The 15,772-nt window shown below is 44.6% G+C and overlaps 1 protein-coding gene across 6 annotated transcripts in view; it reads right to left on the reverse strand.

Moving 5' to 3' along the window:
- Positions 1 to 7,826, reverse strand: part of TMEM245 (transmembrane protein 245) — a 103,106-nt gene extending 95,280 nt beyond the window's left edge. For 5 of the 6 annotated variants that reach the window (XM_086683651.1, XM_086683652.1, XM_025912712.2 and 2 more), the window contains exon 1: positions 7,196 to 7,826. In XM_086683651.1, the coding sequence (XP_086539777.1) occupies positions 7,196 to 7,780 (585 nt within the window). In that variant the 5' untranslated portion in view covers positions 7,781 to 7,826. The remainder of the gene's footprint in view (positions 1 to 7,195) is intronic. The other variant, XM_086683650.1, reaches the window with a different exon arrangement.
- Positions 7,827 to 15,772: the final 7,946 nt, after the last annotated feature.

Here is a 15,772-nt window from a genome sequence, read left to right on the forward strand (position 1 = left end):
TGCTCCATTTAGGAAAAAAAAAAGAAGAAAATATGAGGATTTGATAGCTATCTTCAAACAGCTGGGAAAAAGTCATCTGGGAGAGGCATTCACCTTAACCCTTGTGGTGCTGAGAGCAGAAACAATAGGTGGGAATCAGGAAACACCACACTGCAGCTCAACATGAGGATAAATTTTTCTAACAAACTATAGCTGTCTAAAAATGGAATATTTTGTGTGAGCAAAAGCTGACCATAAGTCAGGGATAACAAAGCACAAGAACCTGCTTTCAGAGATTAAGCCTATGATGGTTTTTAAACTGACTTCTAGTAAGTTTCTGTTTCTTACCTGTACTCACAAGGAATCAGTATCACCTATGGGGAGAGAAAAGAGACTGCATACTTCAGAGGGAGACTCATGGTCTAAAGAGAAGCACATGTTTTCACCTAGTAAACCTGAAACCCACTGATAGCCTTATTTCAGTTTAAAACACCCACTTATTAAATACACTCCCCAATTCTACTTCTAGGAACTTGGTTTACGGAAGTTCCTAGTTTGGTTTATAGAAGTTCCATATACTGTGCACACAGATCTGAAAATGTTCACTGCGGCTGCAAAAAATATTTTAAAAAATAACTTAAATGTCATTTTGTAAAGGACTCTTTAAATAATGGTACCTCCAGAAACTGGAACAATTTTTCAGACTTTCAGAGGTATGATGAATATCTACATTCAATGACAGTATAAATGCACACGTGTGTAAATCTGTATTGGTGAAAATACACTCAGCCCAAATATTTAAAAATAGTATCTCTGGATAGTTGGATTTCAGGGGGCAATTTGCTTCTTTCTGCTTTCCTTCAAGTGTTGAATTTTCTAAAAGTATTTTCATCTTTATAAACAGCATATGTTTTTTGAGGTTTTTTTTTAAAGATTTTTTTTAAGTTTATTTATTTATTTTGAGAGAGAGAGAGTATAAGCAGGGGAGAGCCAGAGAGGAGGAGAGAGAGAGAATCTCAAACAGGCTCTACACTGACAGCACAGGGCCCAATGCAGAGCTCAATCCCACAAACCATTCGTTGAGATCATGACCTGAGCTGAAATCAAGAGTCAGATGCTTAACTGACTGAGACACCCAGACACTCTGCAAACGTTTTGAACTTAAAAAACCTCTTTTGGGGCGCCTGGGTGGCTCAATGGGTTAAGCGTCCGACTTTGGCTCAGGTCATGATCTCGCGGTTTGTGGGTTCAAGCCCCACATCAGGCTCTGTGCTGTCCATCCAGAGCCTGGAGCCTGCTTTGGATTGTTTCCCTCTCTCTCTGCCCCTCCCCCACTCACACTCTGTCTCTCAAAAAATGAATAAACATTAAAAAAAATTTAAAAAAAAAAAAAACAACCTCTTTTGACCTATGGATATTTTCCCCCAATATTCTGAAGCGTCTCCTCAGAAAAGATTCACAGGATATTATTAGCTCAAAAAGTATGACCATTTATAAACACTTTATAGATTTCTTATTAAACCGTTATGATTACATAAATTACCAATGTTTGAAAAATGTTTATCAGATTATCCTAACACATATTCAGAGCTACAATATTTTCTAAAAGACATCTGGAAAAAAAATTTTTTTTATACTATAGTACTATTAAAAAGAAAGAGCTGTATCTATTAGTGCTAACAAGGAAAGATGTGTATAATACAAAGATAAATGAAAGAGCAAGGTGCAAAATTGTATGTATATGTTACCCCATTTTTGTTTTGAAAAACAAATGCCCCATACTTTATATGTTCATATAAGCACACAAAGAAATTTTGGTTATTCATCAGTTAACAATAGTAACATGTTACCCTGTGGGAATGGTGGCAAAGAAACTATTCACTTTACCATACAGACTTCTATGTTGCTTAAGTTGTTTTGTATATAACATGTTTTACTTGAACCAATTTTTGAAATTGCTAAATATTCTTTAAAATAAATTCACCAAAAATAAGGATTTTGTACTTTCAAATTACAAATATAATTTCTAGTATGGATTTCTAAAAGTCTGTCTTTAAGAGTTTTATATTTGTCTCTACGCTTAGCATCTGAACAATCCTGTTCAAGTATGAATTTGCTTCCAGCTATGGAGGAAATCAATGAACCACAGTTTATATATAAGAGGGCATACTTTCTCAAATGTGTGTTCTTTAAAACAATGTATCCTTTTCAAAATACACATTTAATACTCACTGTAAAGCACCAATGTGTGCTCAATACCACATAAAATGTCCCATAAAAACTGGCAACATTTATTTAGCACTACAAACTAATAATCACATTTTCCTTTCATCAGCCTTATTAACCACATAGGCTTTTCTGATAAAATACTAAGTGCATAAAACATAAGTAGACTTTGCCTTTTAGACGGTTTTATTTATTGCCATTTGGGCACTAACCGGAAAAACAACTGGGCTTGCTTCTGTTGCACGTTTTTGCAAAAACAGTTTCCCAAGTCTTTCACAGCGAGAACAACCTCCCAGCAGCAGCCCCTGATGCATAATCCCAACTGCACAAATGTACAAATCTCAATCAGTGATTGCTTCGGCTATTTCATTCTCCTTCAAAACAGCTGTATCCCAATTTGAAAACTATTCTCTTTTGTGGTGTGGCAACTTAGAGTCAAGTATCTTATAATCAGCGTCTTTGAGAAAGAACCTAAGCACTGGCAACTTTCCTCCTTACTGATGCCAGGCAAGCAAAAGCACACCTAGACAAGGGTTCAGAAGTGGAAGGGAGTGGGCCTGGCTGGCTGACTGAGAGCCTCTTGGGCAGTACCGCCAAACACTTGGGAACCGTGCAAGGAAGCTGAGAAATCATGGAAGCCAACCCTACGCTTCACACAGCTGGAGTGGAGTGGCCCATAGAAGAGCCCTGGCTGGTCAAAGGTCACAGAACAAGCTATTGACAGAGCTCAGTTGAGAATTTACAGTCTCGGGGCACCTGGCTGGCTCAGTCAAAAGGGCATGGGACTCTTGATCTCAGGGTCATGAGTCTGAGCCCCACACTGGGGAGATTACTTACGAAAAAAAAAATTAAATAAGTAGAATTTACGGTCTTCTCACCTTCTGCCACTATTCTTTCTACCTCATACTTCTTTATAAAGTAAAATGGAAACAATGGGATCAGAAACCGTGGAAGAAATCAAATCTATTACTATTACACAAAAACTATAGAGGGTCTCCAAATCTTCTAACATGTATGGACTAAGTAAGAGGGACAGGAAGATCAAAACACTCCCAGCATAGAAGGGGCAGGGGAGGAGAGGGAATTTGCTTTTCAGTTTTATCTTGATAACTCTACATCATGGGAAGATGCCAAGGGCCCCAAGGACTGTGTCACAGGTGAGCTTGGTGCAACAGGTGATTTTTTTTTTTTTTAAGTGCTTAGAAATCACTTCTGAAGTCCCTACAAAATTCTAATATATTTCAAACTGTTTAAAAGAATTATTCACACCATAAATGCTTCGTCTTTCACTTGCAAGCAGAATAGGGTGTTAAGAGACTGAAGAAACCCAAAAATGAGGTGAAGAGGAACAGAACTAGAAGGATAAATTGGCAACAAGGGAGAACACAGGTATGGAAGCCACTAGAGAGGAAAACTGTACAGGACTTGGAAATAGCTGAACAGATACAAAGATAAAAGAAGGAAAGTGATGACCACGGTTTCTAGAAGACTAGAATCCAAGGGTCTTTGGGGGAACATGTATGGCTAGTCCAGTCCTGATATTCTTCTACATTTTTCCCCAAATAACTAAAATCAGTTTCTATTCTAAAAAGTTAAACTAAAACATTTAAACACAACAAAGTAGGGGCGCCTGGGTGGCTCAGTCGGTTGTGTCCGACTTCGGCTCAGGTCATGATCTCACGGTGAGTTTGAGCCCCATGTCGGGCTCTGTGCTGACAGCTGAGAGCCTGGAGCCTGCTTCAGATTCTGTGTCTCCCTCTCTCTCTGCCCCTCCCCCGCTCATGCTCTCTCTGTCAAAAATAAATAAAACATTATAAAAATTTTTTTAATAAAATAAAAACAAACAAAGTAGGGGGAAACTTTTAAAAATTCTTATCAAAGGTTCCTAAGAGTTTTGCTGACAAAAGAATTTTGCTGATTGGGCTGCTGAACCATTTACTGTCGGAATAAGCAGATCAATCTCTAAACCAGTCTTTACACCAATGAAATCCCTCTCTCATTCTTCACAGGATAATTGTAAGTAGAAAACAACACCCATGAAAGCACCTGATACAGTGCCTGGCATGTGATAGATGCTCAAAAGTTGGATCTTAAAGGTATGAAATGTCGGCTCCCCAAAACGTAGATTTGCTTAAATGTAACTTTTCTCCCTCCCTTTCCCATCTATGTCTCTCTTCAGCAGCAGGTTCAAATTTACAAGTTGTCTAGAAAATATGGACTCTTTCTCTATACCAAGACAGCTCTGTGTGGGCTCACAGAACCACACCGACTGTGAACTCTGAGACAGGAAAGTTACAGAGCGGGCTCCTTGCCCAGTCACACGACGTTCCTTCACTTCAGGTCAGGCCTTAATCTGCCCTTTTGGCGGAGAGCTGAGGACTCCCTGTCTCTGCCTCCCAAGTACACCTCTCCCCCATCTACCCGCCCACCCCTAAGGGTTGCTGCAAGAAACCACAACTTCAAGCCTTGTTTCTCCCAAATTCAGATCAACCTAGGGGACCCACTGGTTCGATTTAAGCCCCTCTACCATTCCTATGCACTTCTAGTTAACTCATACTCTCTTTTACAATAGTTTTGTTTTCCTCCACTCTTTTCCTGTGCCCCCATCACTGTAGCCAAACAGCTCTTGCAAGCCTTTTAAAAATCACTAATCGGGGGCGCCTGGGTGGCTCAGTGGGTTAAACATCAACTCTTGATGTCGGCTCAGGTCTTGCTCTCATGGCTCATGAGACACAGCTCCAGGGCCGGGCTCTGTGCTGACAACAAGGTGCCTCTTAGGATTCTCTCTGCTTTTCTATCTGCCCCTCCCCCTGAGCGCTCTCTCTCTCCCTCTCTCTCAAAATAAATAAACAACAAAAATCATTAATTGGCTAGACCTTCCTCCCGCCTTCTAGCCAAATTAATATTGGCCCTTACTCCTCTTCCATTCATTCACAAGTCATACAAGGGTATTCGAGTAAAGTACAAAAATGAGGGTTTCTCCTCTGTAAAAAAAGATATTCAGAACTACATACATTCAGCTACAGGCACTTCTTCACTGGTACTCAATTCCTCATCTCATTTTTCACTGGGAGTAACTGGCAGAAATGCCGTTATTCCAGAAATTCCACTAATCTTGCCAATTTATCCATATATTCAACTTCTTAGTATAGTATGACATTACGTTATTTATACGTTAGATCTTTTACTTTCCAATTTCCTATAGTTTCGTGGATATGCTATGTGGTCTTGCCAACAGTAATTTACACTAAATTGCAGTATCAACAGTCAAAATGTCAGAAGAAACTGTACATGCATCTGCCTTTGACAAGACTGAATTTCTTGAGGGTAGAAATCAGGTCACAGTATTTATATTTCTTAACAGCATACAGTATTCAGTCTTATATGAGGCAGTCAACTGAACTGTGAAACAAGAAATAGCACGGAAAGTATAAATAACAGGGTAAAGGAGATGAAGCATACTCTGGATTTCTTCACAAGTTATGTGACTTTGGGACGATCACATTCTCTGTGCCTCAGAAGCCTCTCCTGAGAAGTGGCAGGCATCTGACAGTAAAAAAAAACTCCAGGATCACTCCCACCTGACAATCCAGCAAGCCCCAGGAGTTCAAAGGTCATTCCACATCCCTCTTTTCTACAACTGAAGTAGCCCAGGCCACTTGGAGGCCAAAGCTGGTCTGATCACTTAGCAGTTGCACACACAGACAGCATCCCAAAATTATGGATGAGGTGCTCCCCAATATCTCGCTGGCCCATAATGGGTTGGTAATGACGTGTTTGTCTGCCATCTCCATGAGAACATGTTCACGTATGATTCCATGACCTTGAAGACAAAGCCTGCATCTTACTCCTTTTAAACCCCTACATACCCTAGCATCCATCAACACGTTCAATCCCCTTTTAATGGAAACTGAGAGGTGGTAGTGACAGAACAAGAGAATACAGGAGTTCTGGAATCAATTATCACTCCACCAATAACCTTAGCAACTCAAAACTCACACATAAGGGGTATCATTTTGCAACTTGATGTCAAGGTGCACTGAACACTGACAAAAGCAAAGAAAATTATTTTTAAATGGTACTGTTTATTGACGAATTAGCATTCTCATGCATTAAATATTCACCTGTTTTGAATAGCCCTCAGTTAAATAGTTGGGGGATTAACTGGTCTAGAATCTAGTCTGAGTTAGGAAATGTGCCACTAGATTATCTTTGAAATCCTTTCCAATTCTAAAGCTCCCAAATTTTCTATGAATAAGCGCAGGGCGATCCAAGAAACAAATCTACCTCTTCTTTACTCAGTCTGCTTAAGTAATCCAGGCGGGAGGCAAGGTACTCTGGTACAGCAGTCCCTCCACAAGTGGTTCCCAAGAAGTCGAGTGTGGCGTGGGAGCAGGCCCAGGTGCCTCACACCAAGTATACTGGAAAGCTCCTGAACTCAGAAGCAGCAACGGCCTTTGAAGCAAACTTCGTCTTATGACTTGAGAAACTTGAGTCAATCCGTCCCTTCTTTGTCCCTAACTAGCCCTAGCCTGGTAAGTAGTCACTTCTCCCATCTGCAGGATGACAAGCTGGACTGGGATCTCTAAGGTCCCTTCCAGCTGATATCCAGAAAAGTCTCCCGTGAGAACTAAAGATGGTCGGACCCCACCCCCGCCGCCCCGCACGCTGCCCAGGGGTAAATTCAAGTCCACCTGCCCATGCTCAAGTCAACCTGAAAAGCGGAACTGCGATTCCCAAACTAGGGACACAACCACCTTAGAGTATTAAGATGGGGGCGGGGACAGGACAGCTGTTTCAAACCACACCCGCCCTCTCTTTGGAAGGAAGTGGGCCAAGTTCCTTAGGTGCAGGGGAAGGAGGGCGGAGACTTCTGATGGTCCCTGCACAGTGAGGAGGAGCTGCAGGATGGCACCCTCGGGAGCCGGGTGTGTGTTGAGGGGTGCCCTGGGCCCACGGACCGTGTCCGAGTGGCCGGCCGCTCACTCACCCACAGGCTGCTGAAGTAGTCCAGCCCGCGGCAGATGAGCGCGCCGGCGTGCGCCAGCAGCACCTGCACGCCCAGGTAGCTGCCGAGGCAGTAGAGGCCGTAGAGGAGCGGGCCGCCGGCGCCCAGCAGCAGCAGTAGGCGGCGGCGGCGCAGAGCCTGCTCGCCCAGGGCCTCAACGCCGTAGTCCGCGAAGCAGAGCGGCAGCAGCAGCGCGGCCAGCACGATGGGCGTGTGCGCGCGGTGCAGGCGCTGCAGCCAGTGGCGGCCCAGGCGCGTCAGCGAGCTCTTGAAGGGGTGCAGGAAGGTGCCGCACAGCACGGCCCACAGCAGTGGCCGCAGGAAGGCCTCCAGGATGAAGTAGACGAGCACGGCGGCGCCGCAGCACAGGCACACGAACAGCACGGCCCCCGTATTGTAGAAGGCCTGCTTGATGGGCTTGTCGAAGCGCAGCGCCAGCGCCGGCGTCCTAGGGGTCTCCCCGCAGCTGGCCCCGCTTCCCGGCCCGACCGCGCGCGGGACCCGCGGCGCCCGACCCGGGGAGCCCCGTGGGCTGGGCGCCTCGGCAGGGCGGCCGTCGTCGGCCATGGTGCCTCTGCTGCCGCCGCCAAGAGGCGGTACTGGAAAGCCGAGCGAGAGTCGCGGGAAAGAGGTAAAGACGCTCTGCGCGCAGCATTATGGACGTTGTAGTTCCTAGCTGGCCACTGAGCGCCTACAGGCCCCATGGGGAACTACAATTCCCAGAGGGTGTGGAGAGTGTTCTTTCTCCCCCAATTTCCTCCGCCCATTGGTCCCTGCAGATGCAGGTAACAGGTTTCTGGGCTCATCATCTGCAGAGAGAGAAAAAAAAAGTTCCTCACCCATTGGTTAAAGTTAACTTTTCAAGGGGCGGAATTCCAAGAGGCACTACGTTCACAGTTTGAAAATCCGGGCTGTACATTAGAATCCCAGGGTGGAGGAGCACTTGTGCAAGACGATCCCCACATTCAATTTTATTGGTTTATTTAAGAAGCAAAGTGCTTGCTCTGGTATAGGACTTTAAATAGCAGGGGCACCTGGCTGGCTCAGTTCATTAAGCATCTGACTCCATTTCGGCTCAGGTCATGATCTCAATGGGGTGATGGAGCCTGCATCAGGTTCTGGGTCAGGTTTTGCGCCGAAGGCTCAGGTCCTACCTGGGATTCTCTCTCTCTGTCCCTCCCCTGCTCGTGCACACACACACACACACACACACACACACACACACACACTCTCTCTCTCTCTCTCTCTCTCTCCTTCAAAATAAATAAACATTTTTTTTTTTCCTAGCGACTACCGGGGTGCACCTGGGTGGCTCAGTCGGTTAAGCGTCCAACTTCAGCTCAGGTCATGATCTCACAGTTTGTGGGTTCGAGCCCTGTGTGGGGCTCTGTGCTGACAGCTCAGAGCCTTGAGCCTGCTTTGGATTCTGTGTCTCCCTCTTTCTCTGCCCCTGCCCTGCTCATGCTCTGTCTCTGTCTCAAAAATAAATAAAACATTTAAAAAATTCTTTAATAAATAAAATAGCGATTACTGTATGTCAGACCCTGTTCTAAGTGCCTCATTCACTGAATCCTTAGAACAATCCTACAGAGAACATGGTGTTATTATCCCCACTTTACAAGAGGGAAAACTGAGGCACAGAGAAGTTAAGTACCTAGCCAAGGTCACACAGCTACTAAGTAGTAAAGGCGTAATTCAAACTCAGAATCTGGCTCCTAAGTCAATTGTTTTACCTACTATGCTAACTGGTGTGACAAGTGACCTTTGGCATGTTTTTTAAAGCTCCTCAGTGGACTGTAATTTACAGCTACTGTTGCCATTGGGGTAGGTGTCAGTGAGCGAGATATCTAAACTCATAAAAGAGCCCTAGACCAGAGTCCCAAACTGCCACTATTTCTTTTTGAGACCTAGGGTCAGGTCGCTTGAGGCCCCAACCCCAATTTCCCCTCTGTCACATGGAAATGACAATAACAGAAGCTCTTGTCTCAGAAAAGAAAAAGAGGAAGCTCTAGGGGAGTGCAAAGTGCTTCTGTTATTATGTTGGAAAGGTCCTGGGATCCAAGCCTACTAACACCTCAAACAACACCTAAAAACAACATTTTTGTTAAAAGGAGATGAAAGAAGGGAGGGCAGAAGGAAGGAAAAAGAAAAAAGAGAAAAAGAGCAAGCAGGCAGGCTTTACTGAGTACCCAATCTGTGACTGCTTTGAAACCCTGCAGGTTACCCTTTTTCTGTTTTCAATAAGTTTTCATATTAATTTAAACATAATTAAAAAAAATTTTTTTAATGTTTATTTTGGAGAGAGAGAAAGACAGAACACAAGCGGGGGAGGGGCAGAGAGAGAGGGAGACACAGAATCTGAAACAGGCTCCAGGCTCTGAGCTGTCAGCACAGAGCCCGACGTGGGGCTTGAACCCACAAACCGTGAGATCATGACCTGAGCCGAAGCCGGACGCCCAACCGACTGAGCCACCCAGGTGCCCCAATTTAAACAGAATTTTTGTTTCTCTTCTAAAGTAGACAGGACAAATGTCATTATCCACAGGTTTCAGATGAAGAAATTGTTGCTTACTAAGGGTTGGAGGCAAGGGGATTCAGAGCATAAAGTAAAAGAAAAAATAATTCCTTTCCATCCCATTTTTTTTTAGGTTTCAGGTCACAGCTCTTGTTTTTTTTGTTTTGTTTTGTTTTAATTTTTTTTTTCAACGTTTATTTATTTTCTTTGGGACAGAGAGAGACAGAGCATGAACGGGGGCGGGGCAGAGAGAGAGGGAGACACAGAATCGGAAACAGGCTCCAGGCTCTGAGCCATCAGCCCAGAGCCTGACACGGGGCTCAAACTCACGGACCGCGAGATCGTGACCTGGCTGAAGTCGGACGCTTAACCGACTGCACCACCCAGGCGCCCCTCACAGCTCTTGTTTTTCAAGTGGCCTTTGGACTTTGACTCTGTAAATATATTGCTTCAGTGGTCTTATATTTGCTTTACTTCTTTACTTTGTCTAGAGCTGCTGAGACTATGGTTGCAATCATGGCCACATTTGCTTTCAGTGCCTGTTTTACACTGACCCCAAGCTCTTATTTATATTGCAATAAAGCCTTAGCCTCCCTCCCAAAAAGTCCTCAGTAATGAGTAGGGAATCCCAAAGAGGGTACCTTACAAATGCCCAGAGCCATGAGTCCACCACCAACCACCCTATATCCACCCTGCTGCCCACACGCGCTGCCTGACTCCAGTTCCTATCATAGAATTGCCAGTGCCTATGTCACTATTCCCAGATCCTGGATACTCCCGAACTTCTAATCCTCAGAGTGCCAAAGAGCTGGGTTCCACTCAGAGATGGGGAGGAAGTCCCTCTCCCTGACTTGCCCACCCTGTGCCCTTTTGTGACCCAAACCCTAAACCAGGCAACTTGTACTCAGTGTATTGTATCTCTTTCCATGAAGAGTTCCTTCCATGTCTGGCCTTCTGTCCTCTAGCCACAGGGGCTCAGAACCTACCCAAAAAAGTAGGTGAGGTAACAAAGACCAAGCATCCTCTGTCCTCCTCCAACCAAAGACTCAGCTCTCTTCCTCTTGTTAGGAAAAAAAAAAAAAAAAAAAAAAAAAAAAGTTCCATTTTACCAAAGTAAGGTTGCCTAAACTGTTTGGGGCCCCAGCTCAGCAAATCAAAAATCAAAAATCCCCTGTCATGGTGTTCTGCTTCCAAGTCACAGCAAAAGGCAAAATGCTGACTATTTCAAAACTGTTCTAATAGCCAAAGTAATAGAACTGACAAGTGTCCAATAGAATTTCTAGTCAAGAATGGAATTCTGACAGAAATGATGGCCGCAGCACTGGAAACGAACTAGACTAACATTTATATGGTCTAATGTAAGTCTGGGTTCCCACAGAATTTTGCTTACCATGCTATGGCTGTACTTACCACACTATGGTCAAAGTTAAGCGGTTTACATGGGTTTGCTTCATTTCTGTGCCCCCAGCACCAGACACAGCGTATGACATTCATAGTACAAAGCAGAAGCTCAGGGTTTGCTGAGCAAGTGCATGAGCAGTAGCCTTTCAAAAAGCCTGTTTGTGCTTCCTCCAGGAAATGCTACTGAAACGCTGAGAAAGTTTCTGGTAGGCATTCTTGTGGTTGAGAGCAGAGACAAATTAAAATACTGAGGTGTAGGACCCACAAACTAAATTTGAGAAGGGTACGCACAGTCCACCCAATCCTCTAGCTCATAGGATGTATGCTTTTAGGCCTCTCCTCCAAATCACAAGGCTACTTGAGTTTTCTTTGTTGGCCCCACTCCAACCGCCTCAGGCAAGAACAGCCTCCACGGACATCTAGGATACAGCGGAGGTAAAATGGACTCGGGAGTGGATCAAGCTGCCTTTGGCCTTCCTGTTGCAGAACCCATCAATTCCCTGATCATTTAAACCAGTTTTAGTCAGGTTTCACATTTCTTGCAACAGAAAGCTTTCTGGCAGAGAAAATAATACCTATATCATTGGCTGCTGTGGGGATTTGCGAAATAAGAGTGTGTCTAAAGCAGCAGCATAGTGCTTGGGATATGGTGAGAATCTGACAGTGGTCCTCAGGGTGACAAAGCGGCTCTCTTGAAGCCAAAGAGGTAGCTCTTAAACAACAGTTAATGTCCACAGACTCCCCCCCCCCCCACCCCTTCCCCAAGGTATGGAGATAAAAGCCCCAGAGATAAAGCAAACACAGGCGGGAGAGGATTCTCCAGAGCATTGTATCTTGGAGTTCTCCAAGTGTCTCTACAAACATTTGCTGAATTGTGCTGAGCCCTTGTTGTGCACAAAATCCAGTGCCTACAATGGAGTGTGTATGAACAAACAAAGGAAACAAAAGAGACAAACCAATAGACTCTTTAACTGTAGAGAACAGATGGTTACCAAAGGGGGGGGGGAGGGAGAGGGGAACTAGGTGAAGGGGATTAAGAGTACACCTATCTTAATGAACACCCAGTAATATAGAGAATTGTTGAATCACTATATGGTACACCTGAAACTAATTTAACACTGTGTTAACTCTACTGGAATTAAAAAATAAGCAAAACAAAAAACCATGCAGTGTGTAAGTCACGTATCAAGTGGTATGTATGCACGGTGGAGGAGGAGAGATCATGTGAAAAAGTAATCAAACAGACATGCATTCAAATTCCAAATAGGAATTACCACTTTTCTTTGCTAAGTCCAAGGCAGACATTGCTAATCAGCCACTGATCTCTTTCTCCCTGAGCCTAACATAGCCTCAAGATCCTTGGGGCACCCAGGCGACTCAGTGGGTTGAGTGTCTGACTTCGGCTCAGGTCGTTATCTCGCAGTTTGCAAGTTCGAGCCCCACACCGGGCTCTGTTGTCAGCACACAGCCCACCTTGGATCCTCTGTCCCCCTCTCTCTGTCTTGTGCTCTCTCTCAAAAAATAAGTAAACTTTACAAATAAATATATTTGAAAACTCCTCAGCAGAACATTGTAGGGAACCACTATCAACTAAACAAAGTAGGCACAAAAGATGAAATTTACTTGACTTCCCTACCATGGATGTCTGATACTAGATAAAACTGGCAGGCTAAAAAGGTAGATAACTGTTTTAGGAAGCTTAGGAAGGGGGTGCCTGAGTGGTTCGGTCGGTTAAGTGTCCGACTCCGGCTCAGGTCATGATCTCACCAGTTTGTGAGTTTGAGCCCCGCACAGGGCTCTTGGCTGTCAGCACGGAGTCTGCTTCAGATCCTCTGTCCCCCTCTCTCTCTACCCCTCCCCTGTTTGCCTGTGCACTCTCTCTCAAACATAAAATAAACATTGTTTAGGAAGTTAATCAGTGCATATGTGAGAAATTACTAAGAGATTAAAAAAAATCTCAGTGGCTAAAGAACAAATATTGCCAACAAGTCCGATACCATCCCTAACTACACCCCCCCTTCCCAATCTGGAACACATGACCCCACTTACTGCATGGGTCCTGCCAGTTCCCTGAGTAAAGTGTAGCCTTTCCTTCCTCTAGGCTCCTATCCTTCAGGTCTGTGCCTTCCACCTTCAGCCAATCTTCCATGTCACGTCAACAAAGATAATCTTACTAGTTAATGAAAGGATTAGTGAAGAGATTATCAAATTGATTCAGCGAACTCAACTGAGGCCCATGTACCCAGGAGAGAACCAGGTGATTAAGAAGCTTGGGCAGTTCTTTTGGGAAACACTCTCCCACCCCAACACACACACCCCCTCTAAAAAAATTTTTAAGTCTGCAACCAAGATAGCGTACCTTCTAGGGTGGGAGGAAGGTGGGTTGGGAAGATGGGTGAATTTCGTGATTAACAATTCTGTGCTGAAAGCCAGAGTGCCTATCCTGAAAGTGGTTGGTCTTAGGTGTCCTCAGTCGTGGCTCTGCGTCTTTACGGGTCAGACTTACATTTTTTCTGGAATGGTTGAGTTTGAGAATCACAGATCAGGATTTGGAATGCTTAGCCTGCCCCTTCCTTGGCTCTACTCCTAACAATACACTCAAACGAAGGCTGAGGCCACCCAGGGTATAAACGCCCACCCTTCTGGGTAAATCAGAGTAAGAATGAAAACCAGAAGATGCTGGATGCATTTCAAATTGGCCAAACTAATCCTTCTTTATTTATAAGTAAACTATTGGCATTTGAGAATCAAGTGTCACTTGTTTGTATGTTCTTGGCAACACATGGTGATGTCACTGAAGCCTCTGGGCGGTCTCTCTCTGCCCTCCTGCTCCACTCAATTCTCTACATTGAAGCCAGAGTGACCTTTCTCAAATACAATCTGATCCCTTCAAAGCCTCCTTAACCCTGGGAAGAGTCCAGCCTCTTTACTATGCCTCCCAAGGTCCTCTGTGATGGGGCCACACTCACCTTTACTCCCCACTCCCTGCCTTGTCCTTTATCCCTCAGCACTGTGGTGGAATGCATAATGGCCACGTCCTAACCCCTACAACCTGTTAGGTGTGCTGCCTTCCATGGTAAGAGGAACTTTGCACATGTGATTAAAGATTTTGAGAAGGGAGATTATCCTGGGTTATATGGGTAGAGTCTAAGTGTAATCTCAAATATCTTTATCAGAGTGAGGGAGAGAGAGGAGGCTACCTAAGAGGAGAAGCAATCTGACCTAGGATGCAGAGAAATTGGAGTGCTGGGGCCACAGGCCAAGGAATGCCCACAGCTACCAGAAGCTGGAAGAGGCAAGGAAGGATCCTCTCCCCTGGATTTCCCAGAAGAAATCAGCCCTGCCATCATCTTGATTTTAGCTCCATAAGATTCAGTTCAGACTTCTGGCCTCCGGACTTGCAAGAGAACACATTTCAGTCATTTTAAGACTAAATATATGGTAATTTGTTACAGAAGCAAAGGGAAACTCATACAAACCTTGTCCAATGGCAATGGTTCCCGAACCCATCCTGCTGGTCTTTCTTCTGGAGTTGTTCTCCTTTTTCCTGGGGGTCTCTCCCATACCTTTTGCCTGCTTTACTCCTACCCCTTCCTTAAGATTCAGCTTTAGGCCCAGTGCCTACTCTCCTGGTTGCCCCAGGCTGGGTGAGGGTCTCTACTCCAGGTTTTTGCACCACACCTGAGTACATCCTTCCCACCGCAGTCACCAATAGGTATTATCATGGTATTTATGTGTCTGTCTCCCCACTAAGCTGTGCACCTCTTAGGGGCAGAAATCAAAAGCTGTTCTTCCTGCAGTCCCCTCTGTTTCATGTCTAGCACAGGAACTGGCACATAAGAATCCCCAATAAGTGTTGAAGGAACGAATGAACAAGTGGTCAAGGCTTCTTGACCTCCCAGATTCAGGTGACTTTGACATCCACTCCACTTCTGCTGTCTGTTCTTGCAGCTTATCCCCTGGCCCTTGCCCCTGGCACTGAGCCCTAAGGAAATCCCAAGTCAAACATTAGCCAGGAGCAGGTCTGACAGATGAACTATCCACTGAGTATCCTGCAAAATAAATACCACAGGGAACACTTAGAATACCAAGAAATAACGAAACACTGTACCGTATTTGTTTTCTTGGGGGGTGAAGATCAGCCTATAGTGCAGAATGTGGTAATGCCTAATTCTTTCTTAAAGTGACATTCCTTGAGCTTCTCAATCGAGCCCCCATAGCACTGACCACTCAGCTACTACTTTCTGCAATTCCCATACCTCCATAATGATTCAGGAGACTCTACCACTAAACTCTAACTATTCCTAACATATAATACGATTTAGCTCCCAGTAAGACCCGTAACTGAAATTCTGAGAGCTAGTTTTGTGCTACAATGGATGAATACTGTATACCTGAAATGGGGTCACAGGTCTCCATTTGCTATTTGATAAAGGTATTAAGCTGAAGCTATGAACACAATTTTGTTCTGCACACTGTTTCTCTAGAAGGACTTTTACCTGACTACTGCCACATGACTTTACTCTTTGTCAGACAAGACAGGCTGCCAATCTTCTCCAAGGTCTACGAACTCAGGAAGACTTTACTAATGGGAAGCATGTAAAACAAACCACAGAAAACCAAAACAGACCACAGCAAAGCAA

This window comes from Puma concolor, chromosome D4 (genome assembly GCF_028749965.1).
Source record: "Puma concolor isolate L17-30 chromosome D4, mPumCon1.1.hap2, whole genome shotgun sequence".
Classification (NCBI taxonomy): Eukaryota; Metazoa; Chordata; class Mammalia; order Carnivora; family Felidae; genus Puma; species Puma concolor.